At 39.4% G+C, this 16,268-nt stretch overlaps 1 protein-coding gene across 3 annotated transcripts in view; it reads left to right on the forward strand.

The window, feature by feature from the left end:
* LOC140992105 (diacylglycerol kinase zeta-like) overlaps nucleotides 1-16,268 on the forward strand; it is a 103,783-nt gene that overhangs the window by 11,944 nt on the left and 75,571 nt on the right. Inside the window, exon 1 of one of the 3 annotated variants that reach the window (XM_073462359.1) lies at nucleotides 3,562-5,080. The exons of 1 other annotated variant lie outside the window; for it this stretch is intronic. In XM_073462359.1, the coding sequence (XP_073318460.1) occupies nucleotides 4,686-5,080 (395 nt within the window). In that variant the 5' untranslated portion in view covers nucleotides 3,562-4,685. Of the gene's footprint in view, nucleotides 1-3,561; nucleotides 5,081-7,184; nucleotides 7,291-16,268 lie in introns of those variants that run through there. One more of the 3 variants, XM_073462361.1, reaches the window with a different exon arrangement.

A 16,268-nucleotide genomic window follows, 5' to 3' on the forward strand; every position in this document is an offset into this window, starting at 1 on the left:
TCTGTCCTTGCAATCAAACTGCTGTAGTGGAGAGGACAGTATGATAGATTCCAGTTGACGAACAAAGGCCTTTGAAAATATTTTTATATCAATAGATAAAAGTGATATTGGAGAGAAGAATAGTTATGTTTTTTTCCTTCTTGAGGATCAGAGATAGAGGTCTGTATGAGAGCAGGTTGTAGAGAGCCCTGTTGGTACGACTGCTTAAACATCTCTAACAGTAGTGAAGTCAATTTAATATATTTTTTTAATTTCAGAGGGAATCCATTTGGCCCCAGGTTTTTTAGTGGTTCATTTACATGAAATAATATCCATCATCATCAAAAGAGCCCAGTCCCAATAACTGTAATATGGTTTATTGCCACTAACTACAACTCTGACTTTAACCAAAAAGCAATCGTAAAGTTATATTGCATGTAATATTTTATCTGTAGTTCAAATCACCACAGCTGTAAGTGGACAAAATGGACTGTGAACCCAGCAGTTCTCATGTCCCTACAAGACTAAAAAAGAGAGAGAGGGGCTTACCGCTGTGGACATTTTTCTGCAACTCATTAGGAAAATTGTTTGCTTTGGGGTCAGGTTTGGGATTAATGTTAGAATTTATAATCAGAGTACTTCGTTAGGGAAAAACAGAGAAAATAGGTCAGCAGTGGGTGTTGGGAAGTTAAAAGGATCTCTCTGAATTGTGTGTCATGCTGTTGAGCTGCATTTTATTTGTCATGGAAATACTGAGTGGGCGATGGATAAGAGGGGAAAGCTATAACAGAAAGGAGAGCAGCAGATGTGTGCGTTTGTGTTTCTGTGCATATGCATTTGTTAGAAGGACTGAAATCACAATCTCAACAAGAGCCTTCTTTTCATTCTGTGCTGCTTTTATTCCTCTCCTACACAGTTTATAGATGTTTTGTTATGCATCCATTCAGGCGATAGCCGTGGCTGGAGGCATTACGTTTTTAGCGTGTCCATCCTCCAGTCTGTATACATATGCACATTTGTCTGACCCATTTTTGCCAACGCAATATCCTACAAACGCCTTGAGGGAGCTTCTTCAAATTTGGCACAAACTTCCACTTGGACCCAAAAATGAACTGAGTCGGTATCGGTGGTCAAAGGTCAAAGGTTAAGGTCAGTGTGACCTCACCTAGCCTATTGCTCAAGAATTTGAACCTTAGTTTTGACAAAATTTCATAAATAAATACATTTCTAATAAAAAGATAATAATATAGGTTAAAATAATGAGGGTAAAAGGAGGTCACACTAATCTTGGTTGCCCTACCTATCCAACATATGCCCTCTGCCCTGCAGTCACTTCATTCCACTCAACTGAAGTTCCTGACCTTTTCCCCATCTGCACCTCATTCCCTCCTCAAAGTTGTCATGTGCCTAAAAAAATAATCAATCTAAAAATCAATCAAAAAAATTGTCAGATTCATCTGTAAAAAACAGAAAAAAACAACGTTGTACCCGGTGCTGGTTTCTACGTAACGAGATGTAAGCTGACTTGAGTTTTAATGCTTACATTTATGATAACCTTACACAGTCCGTGTTGATTATGAAACAGCTTGGATGAGCAGGCAGCAATAACAACAAGCAGCAATACTGGATGTCAAGCTATCAGCCTGTTCCTAACAGGCACGTTTTGAACAGGCGCTGCACTAATACAAAATAAAAAGAAAAGTGTGATGTATGTTCTCCCTCTTCTTCCCCTCTCTCTCTTCCTCCCTCTGTCTCTGTTTTTTTCATTTCTCTCACCCCTACCCAATCTCATAATTCTGCCTGTTTTTGGGCCTCTTGTTTGTGTTTGTCTGTGTTTGTCCACCAGAGCTCAGCTTATCCTGTGGTGCACCTTGCATTAGTCATTGTGATTAAAAGAACTGAAGTGCAATAATAAGTTATGTTCCAAAAAGCTCTATTTGTGCATCAAAAATTGCTCCTGGACTGCCCTTCGTGATTTTGCATTTCTTTACTACTACTAATACTACCACTAGAGTTTGCAGGTCTGTCGTTTCCATAACCACGAAGGTCCCCCTAATCTATTATAAAGCTTTAAATAACAAATAAAGCACAATGAAAACAAAACAATAAATCATTCTTTGCAAAGGTCTCTTCCAATATCTATTAGTAATTAGGCTGCAGTGGTGCAGAAAACACTGCAAAGAAATGCAGCCAGCTTTGACGAATAAAAAACAGAGTGTGCTGATTGATCCGGAAATAAAGATCCCAAATGTTTCTGTTGTATGTTTGAGTTTCATATTAAAAGATCGATAATGGCTCATGTGGAGCTTTTTCAGTTCTCAGAACAGCAGAAATGCTGATTGTGATGTGTGTGTGTGTGAGGACTGTGAGATTGGCTGTCTTCGTGTAACGTCATGTTTCACTTGTATTCACTCATTTGGTCTCGTGCACCAATTTAAACCCTACCCTAATGATATGCCTCACATCCTGGTTGTTAACCATTACTTTTTCATCTGTCTGTGGGTTAAAGTTCACAACACTACCTCACACCAACGGGCTACAGGCCACACTCCCTCACTGCGGCACAACCTTGCTGCTGATTGCCGCAGCGCCTTATTTGGCCTGAATGATTGACATTCGCCTTTGTCTATCAGGGCACATAAGAGAGGTCCTACGATACAGTGTCAAGTATTTGTTTGGGGCACAGTAATGCACAGGTACAAGCAGATATCTACCAATCTGTGAACAGATCTTCGTTTTACACTCACCATATTACAGTTATTGCATTCATTTTTACACAGCCACAAATAGATACATTACCTTGTCGCTATGCATCTTGCTTTTGTCAGCAGGGACGGCCAGAATCAGCAAAAATTGGAAGTTCCTTGAAGCTGCTTGAAACAAGACTAGATTGAAACCTAACATATGGCTGAATTCACCATGTGTACTGCTCATAGATTGCCTGGTTGTCTGTCTGTTAGACAGCACCCTCATGTGGGCATTTACAGCAGCATATAAAAAAGAGTGAGTGACTATGATGTACAGTAAGTGTTGAGTGTGCGTGTGAATCTATTTGTGTTTGTGTGAGTATGTTTCAATAAAGCAGTCCGTCACGGAGCTGGAGGAGTAATGTTGTTACTGTTTTCTCCTTTAGATTTATGGAATTTAAGTTATGCCTGTAATTCAGCTGCATTGCACAGTATTCATTCCGATTAGTATTCAATTTTATGATTTATGGCTTAGTTGTGGGCAGTCATACCAGAGAAACTTTGATACTGTACCTGTCCTCAAGGTGATCATCATTTCATTTGTTTCTGTACTGACATGTCATTCTAATTTGTCTTTACACACTCGGGCCAATTCAGGAGTTGGACTGGTTTCATATTGGCCACACTGAGAACATAATGTAAATGGTGAAACAAAACTAGATCACAGTAGGCAGTCAAAAGTGAGCAGCAGTTAGTCAGTGAGAGAATTTCAGTCAGGCATGTGACAGGGCAGCTAACAGTGAGGCCCTGATTGTTGTCATTATCTACTTCCTGGTTTGAGCCGGGCGGGTAGTAGAGGATCAGTGTTTACTGGAGTGTGTGTGTGTGTAGCAGTGTGCGACTCAGTTGTGTGTGCGTGTGGGTCAATGTGCTGCTCGCAGAGAGTGTAATTAAACTCGGCAAGACGCTAAAGAAGAAGAGGGAGGAGGAGGAAGAGGAGGAGGAGGAGGAAACCGTCCAAAGTTAGTGAAGAGGGGACGAGAAGGAGAAGAGAGAGGAGGAAGAACAAACAAGTGAAAAGCTGAAAAACAAACAGAAGAGGAACACTGACTGAGTGTGACAGGAATTGGACTACTACTGCACTGAAACTGATACTACTGCTGCTGACAGCACTACTACAGAGTGAGAGCCGTGGAGGGGAATGCTGTGAAGGATTATCTCTCCCTAAGGACCCAACACTAATCTCTCACTACACACACACACACACACACAGAAACACACATACACACACCCACCCACGCACACACATACACACACCTGTGTGTCTTGTAAAAGACCTTTGGCATGTGGATTATTGACTTTGTAGTGTCTGCAGAGTAGCCATGTTTGAAGTCCCAGTGCAGTTTCTGTGTAGTAATAATTAGTTGTAGTAATATACTGAGCGTAATACTCTTAATACTCAGAATGGCAGTTTGAGTCAAGTACATTCATAAAACTGCTTTGTTTAAACATAATGTCTCAAATAGGCCTATAATTTGATGAACAGTTCATTGCTTTAACCATAATGCTAAAGGCTGTAGTGCTGTTGTTGCTGTACCTGGTGCAGACTGCATTTAATTGAGCAGTTTCATTATAATACTTTAAAAGTAGGCCTTTGAGTACAGTACATTTGGAAGTTTGGGTCCTTGGGGTATAGCTGTTGGACACTTTTTAAGTATATCTTTAAGAGCCTTGTCCAGTATCTGACCAGAGTAGGTAAGATCACATGATCACATCTTTAAGGTAGATACCATTTTAGGCTTGTCAATTTCATAGAAAGCCTTAAGGACCTGCATTTGGGAGGATTTGAACTGCTCCTCTACATGGCATTCCTTTGAACACCAGCGATTCCTTGGAGGATATTTGGAGTACGTGAAGGAACGTTTGAGTCCTCCTCTGGGTACTATTCAGGACTTCGGTCATATAAGGACTTTTCGTTTGGAGATTATTGCAAATTTTGCAATAACGACCCAGAATTCCATGAGTTGCAGCTTATCCTGCCAAAATGTGACAAGACATGACACCACAGGAACTGAAAAAATGTATGTCATGGATCCTGACCAGGGAGCAGATACTGATCTGGGACATGGGGCTGGACTTGAGGCCTGCGGTGGTGTGCCTGAAGAACAAAGGGGAGAAACAGGAAGAGGGGAAGAAGATGAAGAAGAAGAAGAAGAAGAAGAAGGGTTACTGAATGTAAAAGCAGATTATGAAGAATTCAGCTCTGCATCTTCCTCCTCTAATTCCTCTCTGCCATCCTCCTCCACTCTTCCTCCGGTCTTCTCCGCAGCCCCCCCAATCTGTGTGGAGGAAGATAAGGAAATGCTTAGCGGCTGCTCCAAGTCTTTCACTGGACTCAAGCTCTTCAACAGGAGGTAAGACTGAATGAGTGAAAACAAGAACTAGAATATTAAATAGTTTAAAGATTGTGGATAAGTGGTGGCGGTCACCAGCAGGTGGAGCCATTGGCTGAGACTCAGTCTCCTGCCCTAACCAGACAGAAAGTGAACAGATGTGGAGTACTTGGAAGTCATACAAAGGCTTGTCACCAAACCTTATCTATGCACACACACAACACACACACACACACACACACACACACACACACACATCCTCAGACTCACTGCTGTAGGCCCTCTGACACACATAGGGCCTTTAATATTTCAACTAAACATATGCTCATTTATGTAATGTCATACATAGAGACATTAGAAAACATACATTCTTATGGTTGGCTTCTTGTAGTCACATGACCTGTCAGCTTACCCCTCTGTACGGGTATGTGTATGGTGTGTCTCTGCACTTGGTTTATGTGTGAAGAAGGACTTGGGCCCAAACTGTCTCAGATGGAGGTAATAAATGTTCATGGGTGCATTATCTAGAGGGCAGACTCTATCTTTGTATATTTGTGTATTTGTAAATTAGATAACACATTTATGATAATTCACTTGTTTGGAAAAGCGTTCAGGTTTTTCCAGCAGTGCTATTTCCTGCTGTGCCGCTGACTGGACACAGGATCCAGATTATATTTATGTGTGTGTTTGTGTGTGAATATGTGTATGTGTGTATAACCTTGCCTGTGGGTCAATAGTCATCATGTGGATAGGAGACATCATTCCCACGGCAACAGGGTCGCAGTTGTCATGCCAACCGTAACAACAGCAACAGTTGTGCTTCCAGCTTAGATAGACACATTTAACACACAACTGTCAGTGTTGTCACTTGTGGCTAATTCGGCCGGTCTTTTCTCTGCTAGCTAGTGTGAACATAAAGTGAGACAATCAGCTCTCTTAACAACAAAACAACGCTACTTTTAAAAATATTGTGCTGTGGTGTTTCTTTCCATCTTTGAGTGTAAAGAGTACAAAGTCAGAGGAGCCCATTGACTGGGTAGCACAAGACCTAAGATTTTTATTTCGGTATAATTTTAATTTGCTGGCTGCACCTGAAGATGAAGGGTGTTCTCACATTGCTGTACCCCTTCCCTTCTTCCCCGCCAGCCAGTTTTCTCATTAGTAATGTTTTTCTGTATCCAAGTTCACTTGCGTACATACACTAGTTGGTTTGCAAGCCACAAACATGCACAAAGAAAAAGCAAATACTTGTGTCATTAACACATAGCATAGCAATCATAGCAGTCCGCTTCCGTGTTTTGGTACAGTTGTTTTCACACCTGATTCAAACCTTAACTGGGGTCATGTGTACCCAGATCCGTACCCAGGTCCCTGATGGGAAAGCAACCCAAATGTACCGGTGAAAGCTGTCAGTACAGCTGTCAGCTTGCTTTGCTTGTTCAAACATAGCTAACAGTGAGAGTTATAAAACTGCAGCTCTCTCACTCTTGCAAATTGTGATTTCAGTTTGAAGACAATAAATCATTGCACCCTATGTTGCCTATGTTGTTGGTGTTTTACTCACTCCTGAATCCCAATATAAACCCAGTGACCCATGAAAAACATGCACATTTGTGTAGAAGTTCATTATTCATTAAAGTGTGTGGAAATAAAAATGACTTATTTGTATTTTTAGTCATTATTTGAAGATTAACAACATAGAAAAAAGATTAAAAAAACAAACAAAACACAAATATAAAGCAATACCAAATTGGTTGGTATATTGGAAATATGAATTTGAAAAATGATCGGTTTCCATATATTAAATCCTGAATTCACACATCTAGTTTATGTAATGTATCATTGAAATATTCATACAGCGTAGAAAGGGGATGTACCGCACATTTTAGTGACAGTCACCCGAGCTTTCCTAGGCCTTTTCTGTTTCCTCTTTCTTTTCTCTCAGTGTGTGTGTGTGAGTGTGTGTGTGTCTGTAGGTGTGTGTGCGCGCGCGTGTGTGAATATTATTCCGACAGTTGTGCGTTCAGCTTGTCAGGAAGTACACTAAGATATTTTAGTCCTTTCTCAGGCTCTCGCTCTCTCTCTGAGCCACACCCTCTCTGTCTCTCTCTCTTTCTCTCTCTTCCTCTGCTCCCCATTAGCGGTCACTGTACACAGGGGTTTAGTGTGAGCTTGGCAGTTACATATATGAGAAAGAAGCATGGATGGATAGTTTTCTCCTCGTTTTTCAGGTTGGCTCCTAATTTATTCGTTGTTTTTTGTATATTTAATTATAAAGTATGCTGCATGAGCTTTTTTAACATTCTAAAAATGTTTAATTTAGCAAGAATTCATTTCACACAGTGGTAGAAATCATTTGTCTTTCGGGTTGTTGTAATGGATTATGAAAAATAAAATAAACAATCCAGTCTACAACTCAACGAAAGTGAACTCAGTAATAGACAGTGCTGTCAGTGGGGTTTGTTGTGGGCTGATGCAGTGCTGTGTTCTTCCTAGTTTTCAGTCAACCAAGGCAAAGGGCAACATAAGCAGCTGATATGTGGCAACTCTCATCACAAATGAGGCAAAATTGTGGATCATAAAGAATCAGCAGGCTCATGGTTGTGTCATGTTTGCTTGTGTTTCCAACAACTGTAGGTTTTGGGTTTTATCCATGGTGACTCCATTGTAGGAGGAGTTTGAGCACTTTTTTTTAGTATTTGATTTGTATTTTGTTTTAAAGTGTGTTAAAATGTTGGCAGGTACAATCCTGTAGTTCAGTAGGAACTTCTAAATATGCAGCAGTTACATAGGCCTCACCTCAAACAGTATTTAAAACTCCAACAAACTATACATTTTTGTCGTACGGTGTCATTATTCTTATTCTTTTTCTTATTTTACTGACAGTGCTTAACACGACAAACCAGCATACAGGCTATAATTACTTTCAAAACCAACTTTACAATGTGCACATATGCAGAGAAACTATCAACAACAAGTAAAATATTTGAAACACAAGCATTTAGTGTCCTTTCACAGTAAGTCAGCTGAGAAGGTAATTGAATCTAAATGCATTTCGTATCTCGGTGTTTGGTACGTTCCCCTTTTGCTTTAATGGCATTATGGACTTGTCAAGTTTTAGCCAAACCTGATGACTCGTGTTATTCCAGCATGAGTTGACAGTGTTCAACAAAACTGGCTCTCTCAGTCTTCAAGTGCCCCAATAAATGTTTGATGGGGTTAAGGTCAGGTGACTGTGGAGGAAAGTCTGTGACAGCCTGGACTCCTTGGTCTTCTTTGCACTTGAAGTAGTTCTTGTAAAGCTTTGAGGTTTATTGTACTGTTTATTTTTTATTAACTTTAAATGAAAAAAGTTTGGTTAAATGTAAAAGGTGTCGCTTGTAGTATTGTACGATTTTTTTGGGGGCAAGTCCCAGGAAAAGCAAATTATAAGGAGCAGCTGTTCACATAGTTTATGAAGCTATATTGGCAAACTGTTTCCATGTCCATCACTCTTAGAGAAGATCTTTTGACAGTTACTAAATGATACCAACAACACTGAGCTAATGTTCAATAAAATTATGCAATTCTTTAAAAGTATACCCTTATGCTGTGCTTTTCAGTGTCTACGTGCCTGTAAAGGTGTGGGGAATTATGCTGAGCAAGATTACTTTGGTGCCTGTATATGTGTGTTTGTGGAAATATGTTTTGTGTGTGTGGGCTGGTATTTAAGCTGCTGTTTAGTGTAAAAACATGTTGTCACCATGTAGACTGACTACAGAGAGAGTGTGTGATAATGAGATGGTTACTGTTTTCTCTGAAAACATATCTCATTGGAGAGGGGGAGAGGGGGGGATAGAGAGAGCGAGAGAGGCTGTGAAAAGTTAAACAAAAGTCTGAGGCAGTCACTGTGAAAGCTGCTAAGGAAAATAGGAAGTGCGTGTTCCCTGTACTGTCTTCTGCCGCATTAAAACATAATAGAAATGAGTTAAAAGTTAAAACCTCACTTCCTTTAGTGCTCCAAATCCCCAAATTTACTCCCAGCTCACTGTCGATGTTTGAATGTCGAACGACTGAGTTTTGCACACTGAGACAGGAGGTGTTTTAGTGGGGTGAAGGTTTTCTGAGGCCTATTTTAACTGAAAGCCACCCTGCTACTCTGTCTTCTACAAGATACTTTTAAACACTTCACTTTGTGCTGCACATGAGTCATAGGGAGGTGGTCGGAATGAATGGTGGGCGTACAAAGAACTGGAGCCAAATGTATAAACAATGTGTATGCATATAAACCGTGAGTAGGCCTTTGCTGACACATACACTGATATTTATGAAGGGAGATAGTGTGGGGAGAATGTGGATGCCTCACACATTCTAGCGATAGCTGCGGGTGAAATGATGAGTTGGACATGAAATACAAGGTGAGAGATGTAACCTGAGAGTAAAACATTGTTGAGGTTGTTTACCTATTTCACTGACTGTGTTATTATTTTGCCGTCTACACAGCTTTCAGTAGAATGTTACTCAGAGGCACATTTATAAACGGAATATTAGATTATTTATGAGTGGTGAATTTATCATTCTTTTTATTACCGCTGCCAAGGAGGTTTTGTTTTCACCCTTGGTTGGTTGTTTAGCAGGATTACAGTAAGTACACTACTGAACAGATTTCAACAAAACTTGGATGGAGGATAGGTCTCGGCCCAGATTAGACCACATTAAGCTTTGGTTTGGATCCGGATAAGGGGACGGATCCAGAAGCTTTTTCTCACTTTCTTTAACATTGCAAGATAAGGCTTTTTTCCACACAATTTGATGCGGATCCAAATAGGAATCTGACTCTAGCAGATGTTTTATTTGATACTGGATTAGGTGTGATTGAATTAAAGGGACTATTGTGCCTTGCCGGAGGCGGTCTACTCAGTGCCATTCTAGTTGACATGGGAGCCAGTACATTCCTGGTAATCCTATTTTTTAATTTGACCCTGTGAATTTTTAAATTAACATTTTATAATGGTCCTCGATGTGGAAAATGCTTTTTCTGCTGCAATATTGCCATGGGTGTGGTGCTATTTGTTTAATTTGTTTGCAAATCTAAGACACATGCTCAAGTGTGTGTTCACATGCACATGCGACCCATGCAACATTAGTTAATTATAATTAACCACATGATTGAATGTTAGAAGGACCTCATCGTGTTGAAGATATAATGTGGCAATCAGCCAAAACAATGGTTTAGAATGATGACATTTACTAGTGCCAAGCAGGAGACATCTCACAGAGGTCACATAGTAGCATAAAATGAAAGTAGCCTACAAGTACTTCAAAATTGTCTTGAGTACAATACTTGAGTCACTTACCGCTCTTAGCCAGCAGGCATGTAAACCACACAAAAAGAATGAACATATGTGTTTCTGCCTCGTGTGAACACACAATTGTAGTCGTGAATCTATACAGACTTTTATGTATCTGGTCCATAGTGTTTCAAAGCAGTGGTGTGACTTTGCATCCAAATTCTGCAAGGTTAGGAAAAGATCATGGTCTTGGTGAAGTATTTTTAAAACAAACACATCCAATCACATGCTTCACCTCACTGTTGACTTTCTCAGTATTTACCCAAGACCACCATCTTTCCTGTACAGACATAATAGAAGTATAAAAATGGTGTTAGTTGTTAGTGCAGAGATGTTTAGTATGAACGTTTTATTTTACAATCATACTAACATAATATGAAATACTTTTCTACAGCAGACAACAAAACTGTAGGCTATGCCACAATGATAACACAGTCAACAACATTGAACTAATGCTTGACAAATGCAATGAGACGAGAAGGGAGAGACAGCATCTGGACGCTATGAGGCTATGGTTTTGACCCACGACCAGTGCTCTCACCACAGCAGTTGTCCTTTACTAAGTCCTTATGAAATCTCCTTCACATTTTTCCATTTTTCATGAAGTTTTCCATCAGGGTTAATAAAAAGTGGTTAGGAAAGGAGGTGGTGAAGTGGTGAATATTTGATTGCATCTAAGACGTCTTGGCTGACTTCATGCAGTGTTGCCAATACTTTATTTTCCTTTCCCTGCCTCTTTTTCCAAACACCAGGACCAGACCCAACATGGTTGGGATGAAAAAGTTTTTTGGGGCACTTTGGATAGAAAGCAGCACCTTGCATTCATCAGTGTATGAATGTGTGTGCGAATGGGTGAAGGTGACAAGTGTTATAAACACTTTGAGTGGTTGGTTGTGCCAAGTTGTGTTTCAAGTCATTTATTTTCTGTCAAGTCATATTATAAGTCATAAAAACGTAGCTTTTGCTTTCGCTTCAGCTTCAGCTTCAGCGACTGGCTGCTTCACCATAAGTGTGTGAAGGAGTGATATCGCAGGTCCTTCCTTCCTGCGGCTGTTAGACTGTACAACCAGCACTGCTCCCAGTAGACCGCATACACACACTAAATCAAATACAAACTGTGCAATCTCATTATACCAATGTGCAATTTCTGCATCTCAGGGTGAAATATTGGAAGTACTCTTGTTAATGTGCAATAGCGTAAATATTTTTGGAGTTTCTTGTTTCTTATTAATATTGATTATATTCTTTCTACTGCTTTTTTTTTACTTATATTTTGTATATTTGTATTACTTATTTATTACTACTGTTATAATTGATGCTCCCTGTTTTTGCTATCCCCTCTGCTGCTGTAATATTGCAAATTTCCCCATTGTAGGACTAATGACAGGATTATCTTATTTCTTATTATCTTAAAACAGTACCTCGAGTTGACTTGAGTCCGATTCACAATGACTCGACTTCACATCACTGAAAGACAGTATGACATATATATCACCCTGTCATATTCACCCTTTGTAGAGCTGTACAGAGATGAGAACTAGCTGTCATTGCATTGCTGCAGTTAGCTGGAAGGCTTGGTCTGACCCTAGTAGAGGAAAATCACATTGCTTTAGAACACTATTTATAGCAGTATTTGCATGGCGCCCAGTTTTTCATGTAAATATTTAACCCAACAGCACAGAGCCCTGGATAGTCTCACACACTTGCACACACACTGACAAAACCTCTTTATTTTCTCCATGAAGTGCACCCAGGCAGTTCACCTGAGGTGGTTACTTATTCAACAAATGCCATGCACTTTTTGTACGTAAGACTACTCACACTCACACTAACCCTAACCCTTGATCTTTCCCAAAACATATCCAAGGAATTTAAGTTTGCTTCCTAAACCTAACCCAACTTTAGCCATGTTGTTGTCACATCATAAAACAGATTATCTTTTCAGCAGATCTGAAAGAGCTTTGGAAGGCACAGACAGATGGTGCTGACCTGCTGATTGGGGCAGTTCAACATAGTTATGAAGTAGCTATAGCTATGAATTGATTATAACATGTGGCACAACTGCATCATCTGTCCATTGTTTTGTTGTAGTCTACTGCTGTATTTTATGATATCAGTGTTCATGACAACTTGTATATTTACTTTTAATTTAATTCACAACATGGTATAATGTGACATAAGTAATATCAAGGTGAAATATTATTAAGGAATGAGATTAGAACAGAGCCGTATGTGGTGCTTCCCAATCAATGATGGACAGAGAGTTTGTTTGCACAATAGATCATCTTAAATAACTAATAGAACCTTTGAATATGAGGCAACAGTCCCGCTCCCACTGTGGTTTGAATGTTCCAGCTGTGTATCATGCCTCATTTATGTCACAGGTGCTGAAAAAAACCTGTGCATCCTTGCAACATGTATATCATGGCAGTCTTGAGTTCCAATGATTTCTACAACTCTTTTGTGATGGAATGAGTGGAACATATACTACTTTTTTCACAAAGATTATTTAAGTTTAGTTCACTAATGAATTTATTATAGGTCTTCTGAAAATGTACAAATGTACAAAAATATACATACAGTAATTCTAATATGTGGTTAAATGTCCCTTGGTCATTTTCAACTCATTTAGGTTCTTTTGATAGCCATCCACAAGCATATGGTAGTCCTCTGGCTGAATTTTTAACACCTACGCTTGACAGAATTGTTGAAGTTCAACTAAATTTGTCTGCTTCGTGGCATGGACTTGTTTATTCAGCATAGTCCACATGTTCACGATGGGGTTCAACTCTGGACTTTGTTTGTTCTTGAGTATTCCTGAAGAGTTTTCCTGTAGATTCTGGAGATAGTCCTCCTTCTTTATTATTCGATTTACTTTCTTTAGAGTACAAGATCCAATGGCAGCAAAACAGCCACACAGCAGTAGTGTTTGTGGCTGAGTCTAGTGGGTGTATCAAACAAGCCCTATTAAAATGGCCCAGAAAAGTCATCACCTGTTACCAATCATAACCACTCAGAAGAAGTTAAGAGGCCATGCTACAAAGCAAATTTGATTGACAGAGCTTTCTATAACCACCAAAATTGATTGTTCAAGTTGCTGTATGTATAATTTTGACCCAGCAGATTTGGTCACATTTTCAGAAGACCTATAATAAATTCATTATTGAACCAAACTTCATGAATGTTTTTTGTGACAAAATAGTATGTGTTCCACTCATTCATCTCAGAAAAATGAAAAAAAAAATCAAGACTGCCATGATTATACATTTTCTTTACAAGTGTATATAAACTGGAGCATCGCAAGTGCTCAGTAGCGAAGGCCAATCAGCTCTGGTTACACAGAGTGAAGTTTTTTCAGTTGTTTTTCTAAATGCAGCTAAAGACAGAACAGAAGAAAATGATGATGATAAGTTTAGAATAATAGTAAAAGTTTTTTTATAATCAATGGAGATCAGGTTTATCTGAGGCTATGGTAGTGAAACAATTTGATACTATTCCATTGTATAATGCCCAGTCTTCCTTTTGCAGTTATTTTGGTGTAATGTAACGCATTACTCTGCATTGAAACGTGTAAAGAAACATAGTACTCTCAGATGATATTAACCAGTAAAATGTAACACATGATATTTTTGAAATCACTTGCCCAAGATTGATAGTGAGTGCCTTTTCTTGTAAAGCGCTGGTGAACCAGGTATTACCAGTATTATCAGCAACTTATTAGTCAGGCCTCAAGGACTGAGGGTCAACAAAATTGGAAAAATAGAACAGAAGAACAAAATTATTATTAATGACTCTCTACTATAACTGTCTGATGTCAGTCTTTCCTCAGCCCTGGCTGTATGACATGTTTTAAGCAGCTACTGCTCCATCTTTAAAAGGAGCCCTGTTCTCTTCAATAGAAACTCTATTTCTGGATCGAGAGACAGAAAGATGTTCTCTTGCCTCTATATGCAGATTAAAATATGTCAGTGTTTTTCAGTCTCAGTTCAGCCAGACAAAGAGCGTTAAGCTGTGTTGACATGCAAATACACACTCAGGTGGGTAATGTTTTATTACTGAGTACTCTCATCTCATCTCATCCCTCCTTTACTCTCCCCTGTTATGGTTAGGGATTATCATTGTAGAAAGCAGCTATTACATAACAGCAACACACACGCACACGCACACACACACACACACACACACACACACACACACACACACACACACACACACACACACACACACACAGTCATGTTGTTTAGAGGCAAAGATGAGATGAAGGATAGAGAGGGAAGGATCAGAGTAAAGCAGTTTTAAATTGTAATAAGAGTAAATCTCTGCTAAGCATGTATTATTTACAGTTTAAAACGGGAAATCGATATTAGAAAGTTCATAAAAATCTAATAATGATACAGTATATCAGCCTGATGGTCACTGTGATACAAAGTACATGTCTTTAGCGGGACATTTTACAGTATAAAAATCAACCTGTCAGTGCTCTCTGCTGGACAAACTGCAATACCTTCACACACACACACAACTTTATGTTTCTGCAATGACACTTGGCCGATATGAGGTAACTGCAAAAAGCCAATATTTGCCATTAACAAATACACCGATCAGCCACAACATTAAAACCACTGACAGGTGATGTGAATAACATTGATCATCTCATCACAATGCGATGTTCTGCTGGGAAACCATCCAACATACAGGACCCAGAGGATCCACTATAAAACGCCCTGGTGCCAGACACCACAGGACAGCCTCAGAGGTCTTAAGTCCATGTCTTGACAGGTCAGAGCTGTTTTGGCTGCACAAGGGGAACCTTCACAGTATTAGGCAGGTGGTCATAATGTTATGCCTGATCGGTGTTTACTTAGTGAGTAGCCTTCAGAATGCATGTTTGGATAGTCTGTATTATCTGATTCAGCCTGCTCTTGCGTATTTGGTGGATTTGGTAACTTATTTTAAAGTCCAGTCATGTCAAGACGAGTAAATGAAACCAAGGGACATTAGTCTTACTACAAGGCAGTCACTCAGAGAGGAATTCCAGCGAGATGTTTGAAAGGTGTAACTGCCAGAGATGTGCAATATACATTAGGAAATTTGTATTATCGGCTATTTATCTGTATCGGTGAAAATTTTGTTGATAAATGATGATAATACAAAACCAAATTGATTTCATGGACTTAACAAGCATGACATCTACACACTTCAATACAGTAGGTGGTGTGCACCTTTTCAGTTAGTTTGCAATCTGCCAATAAACACAAGTACAAGAGCAGCAGGCAATAAATGTTCTACAATCCATGAACCATGAAAATACTACCCACCCCAGGATTAAAGGTTAAATGAGATCTTGATAATGAATACCATTTGCAACTATTTGCTATGTAAAGTTGTAGCTGAGTAATGGCGTCCTGAGGAGAGAATGAAGTCACACTCTCTTTGTGTGTGTTGTCATCTGAGCTTCTCTGTTCTTTGCCAGTCTGGCCGTGCATGCATGTTAGTGTATACAAGGTTCTTGGTACTTGCTCATTACTAAAAACACAAGTCAAACCAGTGTGGGTGAACAGGTGTCAAGTTACTAGAAAATGAGTCATGGAAAGACCTCACTTTAGAATGTGGAACATATTCAGAGTTAAAAAGACTTAATGTAGAGTTATTTGGACACTTGTAAAGATGTGATATGAAGGAATTCTGCGTTAAAATGGCCAAAAAACCACTGCACCTTTGTTATACATGTTTGTTCAATTGTGTACTTACATTATCCCAAAAGTTTCCAACAATGTTAAAACCCAGAGAAATCCACAAGTTTACTCACAGTAACAGTACATTTCACTAGGTCGCTGTGGCTACTTCCGAGATAGGGAAGCCAGCAGCAAGACTAAACT

Source organism: Pagrus major, chromosome 24, assembly GCF_040436345.1.
Source record: "Pagrus major chromosome 24, Pma_NU_1.0".
NCBI classification, from domain to species: Eukaryota; Metazoa; Chordata; class Actinopteri; order Spariformes; family Sparidae; genus Pagrus; species Pagrus major.